Source organism: Photinus pyralis, unplaced genomic scaffold (genome assembly GCF_008802855.1).
Source record: "Photinus pyralis isolate 1611_PpyrPB1 unplaced genomic scaffold, Ppyr1.3 Ppyr1.4_unclustered_Scaffold5730, whole genome shotgun sequence".
In the NCBI taxonomy this organism is placed as follows: Eukaryota; Metazoa; Arthropoda; class Insecta; order Coleoptera; family Lampyridae; genus Photinus; species Photinus pyralis.
In genome coordinates, this window is record NW_022171822.1 from 65346 (window position 1) to 71795 (window position 6450).

The 6450-nt window shown below is 33.0% G+C and overlaps 1 protein-coding gene and 1 long non-coding RNA gene across 2 annotated transcripts; one reads left to right on the forward strand and one right to left on the reverse strand.

The window, feature by feature from the left end:
- The first annotated feature begins 2030 nt into the window (after positions 1-2030).
- On the forward strand, positions 2031-4001 carry LOC116182516. Its single transcript, XM_031503050.1, has 7 exons — positions 2031-2613; positions 2666-2860; positions 2918-3034; positions 3126-3239; positions 3289-3518; positions 3657-3819; positions 3868-4001. Exons 1-7 carry the CDS (start codon positions 2361-2363, stop codon positions 3963-3965), a joined length of 1170 nt encoding a protein of 389 aa, XP_031358910.1. The 5' UTR covers positions 2031-2360; the 3' UTR covers positions 3966-4001.
- A 661-nt stretch (positions 4002-4662) lies between these two features.
- On the reverse strand, positions 4663-5397 carry LOC116182517. The gene is made up of 3 exons (XR_004147543.1): positions 5148-5397; positions 4946-5090; positions 4663-4893 (listed from the first exon to the last, which is right to left on the reverse strand). It is a non-coding gene; the product is annotated as an uncharacterized LOC116182517 (long non-coding RNA).
- Positions 5398-6450: the final 1053 nt, after the last annotated feature.

Here is a 6450-nt window from a genome sequence, read left to right on the forward strand (position 1 = left end):
AATTTGTAGGCTTCTTCTTAAACAACGGCCCATAATAGTTTTCATACTCTTCTTTATCGATCAAGTCGACAAGTTCGCCTTTTACAAACTCCTCTAGCCTATTAATATCGTCCTCTGATAAATTTTTAATCCCGATTTTATTTGCTAAACCGGACACTTTTACTATATTTTTTAAGAATAGAGGAATTTGGACTTCTAGTTTTTGTTCAATGGAATTGATAAATGTATCCTCCGTATCTCCCCAATCAGAGATTGTCTCAATATTTGCTGTTACCGCCATTGTTTGTTACACTTACGAGCACACCCACCCGCGCATTCAACGATAAAAACGGGAATAAGGGTACTTTATGAATGAAGAACGAAGTTCATTGTCAGACTGATACTTCAAGAAAATGCTATCGCAGTAAAAATGCACAGCATAGAGCGAGGCATGGTGACTCACTGTTAAATGCTATTCATAAATAAACCACCTTTATTTCCGACCTCGTTACGACTGTTATTTGTTGCCATATATACATATATGTTTGTTGCTATGTACTTCATAAAAATGAAAATAATTCGTAGAACAATATTTCCTTTTCAATTCTTATTATTCTCGAAAATAGCTTGGACTACACATAGCCGTAGGCATTTTCTTTGAACTTTTGAATTTGAGCAGGTGTATCACAACATTTAAAATCAATTAAGTCACATTTTGTTATAGCCTTTGTCGTATTTCTTGACTGTACTTAATCTAAGTAAAAATTCCCATAAGAATTTTGTTCTATTAATCCGATTGAATTCATAAAAATTTGTGATTATGTATCAAACAATAATCTTTGCAATTGAACTCGAAATGAAGTCTCTCCGAGATTCTTAAATTTCAAAACAAAAAAAGCAATGTATGCAATCGAAATGTAACAATCATTCTATTACTTTTTCGGTGTATAGGGTAAGGACTCTAGCACATGATTTACGACTGCACTACATGAACGAATGTTAAAACACATTTTTTTGCATAATTTTCACGAATTGTAAGCGTCTGATATACATTTATCTTTACATTTACAAATCATTGATACTCGCATTGATATGTCATATTTCATAAACATTTACTACATTTCTTAAACATTTGCTAAACTATTTTCTACATTTCCTTAACATTTGCCACATTACCTAAACATTTGCTACATTTCCTCATCATTTACTACATTTCCTTAACATTTGCCACATTTCCTGAACATTCGCTACATTTACCCAACATTTGCTACATTTGCTCATCATTTCCTCGGGACTGTACACCACATTTGCCCAGCGGTCAACCCCTCGGAAATGTGGAATGTAAATTTAATTTGCTGTAAATTTTTTAAAATGCCTTATAATGAAGGGTTTGTGGTAATACCATTATTACATTCAAAGGAATAGTGTAATAATGAATATTTAGTCTTTAAGAAAGTAATCTTAAAAATTATTAAAATTTTATTTAGAAATTCATTGTGCTTAAAAAAATAGATATGTAGTAAGGCCCAGGTACGAAGGCGTAGAAGCATTTAATTTTTGTTTTATACAGTGTGCTCACTTAAGTTGGACTCATATGGGAAACTTTGTTATTATTGGTTTCAGGAAAAAAAGTTATTCTTCATAAAAAGTTCTGCATTATCTAAAACCTAAAATGCAATTAGATATTAATTTTTTTAAACCGTATACGAGGTTTGTAAAAAAATATTAATCTTACTCAAGAGTAAAGTACCTTTATTTTTTACAATACAGAAAAATGTTGTAAAGTTATTCAAATATGCAATTACAGCTATTTAGCATAAAAATTAAGATTTGGTGATTATTTACGTTTTACATTATTAAATTATTTGTAGTTATAAATTTTCATGCTAAATAGCTGTAATTGCATGTTTGAATATAACTTTCAATTTTAAATAACTACAACATTTTTCTGTATTGTACTTTTAATATTTTTTGACAAACCTCGTATACGGCTTAAAAAAATTAATATCTAATGATTGCATTTTAGGTTTTAGATAATGCAGAACTTTTTATGAAGAATAACTTTTTCCTAAATCCAATAATAACAGTTTCCCATATGAGTCCAACACTGTATACAAAATTTGTCATAAAAATACTTATTTTAATTCAGAATTTGAGAACTGAATATAAATTTTCTAAGAATTAATGACGAGTGTTGCTTAATTCGTCCATTCTTTATCAGAAGATATCAAATTTGATGAAGTACTTTATTTGATGTAAAAGGAAAATAAAATATTCCATCTACACCTCCTACTTTTGCGCAATTTATTATCAGTAATTAACAAAGGAGGATTTGTGTAATTATTCTGATTAACATTGGATAATAATGGGTTTCAACTTTAATGTCGCTAATTAATCACCAGTTTTGTCTGTTTATTATGGATATGGATTCATTAAACTCAACTTGGTCGGTGGTCAAATTCCCTAAAGAAAATTCGGTGTGCGTTGTACCTACATCGTGGATACATAAGGACAAATGTTATTGGCCCCCTTATAACGATAAGTTGACCAGGACTGCAATTGAAAAGCATGAATCATTTAACGCCCAAACATGGCTCGAGTTTCCGTGTGAACCTTTTAGGAATGCCACATATGGTATTGTATTGCATAAAATTTTTCAAGTATTTCTAAACCTTTGTTTACGTAGATACATTCAAAGAAGCAAATCGAAAGTCACAGATTGCTATGACAACTTCAGATTTAGAGTCAAGTGCTGAAGCTGGTGCTACCACTGTTTCATCGCGAAAACGGAAGATATTCAGAAAAACCTTTAGTTTTTCGTCTATTGACGAGGAAAATGAAGAGTCAGTATTACCGGAACCACCAAAACTGACAATAAGAGGTATGGAAAAAATTACATTTTTTGCTTTCAATGTTGTTATTCCACTTTTGTTTGTAGAAACGTTTGAAAGACGCGCAGATGAACCTCAACACAGTAGTTGCAGTGCGGCATCAATAGATGTGGAGTGTGAGGAACTAATTTTACCTGAATTACATACACCGAACAAAAGAAAAGGTGAGCATTAAATTGCATTGTATATGTCTTCTCATAACTATCTACTTTCCTGTCTGCAGATGACATGCCTTTTTAACTCATGTTTTTACAGAAAACTCTCAGACAAGAGATGATACAATGGTAGAAACTACAATGCAAGGTCAAAGTAGTAAAGCAATATCAAGGAAAGGTGACGGCCATGGTCAGGATGAAACTCAAACAATTAGTAAGGTTACAGTAAAATTATAAATGTATTATATTGTTTCACTTTCAAGAATATCTCCAGCAAATCATTAAAAAACAAAATATATTGCAATCCATCCTTATGGATATTAGTAATAGAATAACAAATTTGGAATCACAGAATAGTACCCAAACTCAAGAGAACGTTGATGATAATGCAGAATCCTTTTTTGTGATTATGACAAATCTACCAATAGATTCGCAGGAGCATTTAAATGATTTGGAAATGTACTTAAGTACACCAGAACATATGGAGAGCGCCGTAAGTGGAATATTTGGTTTGTCATTTTCCAAAAAGTTTGTATTTCATATCTGGTACTATATCATGCATATTTACATTAAAATGTTGAATCATATACTGTCATAATAATTAATATTTCTTTTTCTTTGTTTTGGCTAGGTTAAAGAAGTGTCTCATATTGGTGGGAAGGACACGTATGATTTCGTTTTTCGTGCAACACAGAAGCTCATTACAAACAATTTCTGTGGTACTACATTTAGCTTTTTGGGAAGGCGCAAAAAGGAACCTTTTACTAAACTCAAATTGAATGAACTTCTAATAAGTAAGTATTTCTATGTGTGAAGCCATAGTTTATTGTTTTCTTTTAAAGAATCATCAATGCACTTGTTCCCTTCTGCAACATTGAAGGATGTAGAAGGCAGTATTACGAAATGGTTAAGACGGTGCTTGGAAAGATCCAAGAAATAAATACCTTTTAGTTTCATATACTTATGTAGCGCTGTGAATTTCTGAATAAATTTATTGCTTTAAAATTTTACTTGGTTTTAGATATCATCAGTACCTCCATCAGGCAACCTAGCGAGAAGCTTTTGGGTTTTTTAGTAAACAATTTTAATTAAAAAAAATTTCCTACATATATCACCTGGAAGTATAGGAACGTGTCGGGTAGTTGGAGTAAAACGAACTGAATAGTAACGCCAAAAACTATAAGCAAACTTTAATATTCAGAACGTGTTTAACAGCAATGCTGCCCAAACACGTTCTGTTTCAGTAAAGTTTATTTGTGTTTTTGAATATGCATCAAAATCGCACGTATGCAGTATTTATAGTAGATGCAAAATATGTACATTGTACGTTATGTTTTCACTATTGTGTACTTCTTATGTACGTACAGTGTATATAATAATATCTACAATGTACATGCAATAGGTACGTACGATGGACGTAAATAGTGTACGTACACTATAGGTACAATGTTGTGACAAATGGACTTTAAATGTACGTCCATGTACAGTACATTGTACGTGTGTCCATGTACAGTGTACATTTGTTACGTCTAATAATTACGTGTTATGTACGTACATAGTACACCTGTGTGCTATGTGGGTATTGGGTAGGCTGAATCACTCAATAAATGTGAACTTTGTGGGAAAAGTACATCATCGTTACATTTTACACGTACTGTAGAATGTTGAAAAACCCGGGCATCATGAACCGACCCCGGGTATCCCACAAAGCAGTCAGTAAATATACAATTATGGTCACATACGCCTTGTAATATCATAGATGGTCTGCCTTTTCTATTGATGTAAGTGGCAGAATTGTGCTTGGGTGGACATATATTAATATGGCACCCGTCTATAGCACCCAACACTCCAGGAAATGATTTTATTTTCTACAAAGAAAAAATGTTAATACTTCTAAGGTAGGGAAACTAAAAAAAATACCTTGAAACCAGCTATTGTTTTAATAGCATCATTTCCTTTTGGCCATTTTATAAATACAGAACCTTTGCTGTTCAGAATTTTACATACTCTTATTAGGCAGTGAAATATGGAGCTCTTTGAGACATTGAAGCGATCACCAATAGATCTGAAGCAATTAACGGATTACTATTTTTGTTATACAAGGTATTCACATAATACAAACCTATAGCTTTCTTGATTGGCTAAAACCCACACACAAATTAAACATTGTAAAGAAATAGGCACTTCTGGTCTACCAACAATCTTTTTGGAGGCCTTGCATAAACCACAAATGTTAATTAAGACAGCCATACTACTACGAGACATTCTGAAATGTGAGTGGAAATCTTCGTGTAAATATCGTAGTACTACGTCTTCATACATCTCAATTCTATTATGTGTAAGACGTCGTCTTCTTTTGTTGTAAATGGTGATTATTTGCAATAGAGTCTGAAACCGCTTTGATTTCCCTTAAAAATATGTATATGCTGCACAAAGACTTTCTTAACGCTTGGACTTACTGCTACAGTGAAACAAGGCGTGCCCACGGGCCAATACAAGATTGATCACATCGTTTTGCTCATTTATATCCATTATTAAACAATATCAAAATACTTCAACACCAATTTCAAAAGAGTGCGGTTTGAGGTTATAGCATAAACATAGACAAACTACTCTATGGGATATAGGTTACGTTAGTTGCACAAAGCGTCGTTTTTTAATGCGGGATTCGAACACACGCTCGACCAATGAATCATTCTGTTCAACTAAAAAGTGTTCGACCAGCAGGAACACTTTAAAAACGCACTCATTGAATACTTTCGTATTTTACAGACTAACAACATTGAGGACATTTCTTGCTGTAATCAGTCATAAGAATCTTTACTGTCAGCATATGGACGTCAAGTCGGCTTTTCTACATGGAGAACTTGACGAATAATATTTATGGAGCTACCGAAAGGGTTGAAAGCAGAAAAAGAAAAAGTTTGCAAGTTGCGTAAAGCGTTGTACGGTTTGAAGCAGGCGCCTTTGTGCTGAAAAAGTTTAATAAGTTCGCCAGTGACCATGATCTAATTCAGTCGGAAGCAGACAGCTGTCTCTACTATAAAGTCGCACGAGGAACCGAAACTTATCTCATACTATACGTCGATGACATTATTATAGCTAGCAAAGCTATGGATGATGTAAATGAATTGAAGAGCCTGTCAAGTAAAATATACTTTTATGTTCCTAATGTTTTCTGTGTTATGGTTCCTTTAACTGATAGCGAGATGTCGCTGTGTGTACTATTTTGTCATAGATATATAAATACCTAGATACAGCCATCCTTAAGGCGCCTCTGAAGTAAATTTGTTGTGCTAAACGGAGTGTGTAAAGTTGCCTAACCTCTTCAAAAGAGCATGTTACAAGTAGAAAGAGATGATTGAATTTGTCCCTTTCTATTTGGTGTCTCTTTATTTATAACCTTTCAATGGATTTAATTATAA

Coding starts and splice junctions, on each gene's coding strand:
- LOC116182516 (XM_031503050.1), top strand. CDS start 2,361: ATGTCGCTAATTAATCACCAGTTTTGTCTGTTTATTATGGATATGGAT. Junction 3,519..3,656: donor CAGAACATATGGAGAGCGCC/GTAAGTGGAATA, acceptor TGTTTTGGCTAG/GTTAAAGAAGTGTCTCATAT. Junction 3,820..3,867: donor ATTGAATGAACTTCTAATAA/GTAAGTATTTCT, acceptor TTTCTTTTAAAG/AATCATCAATGCACTTGTTC.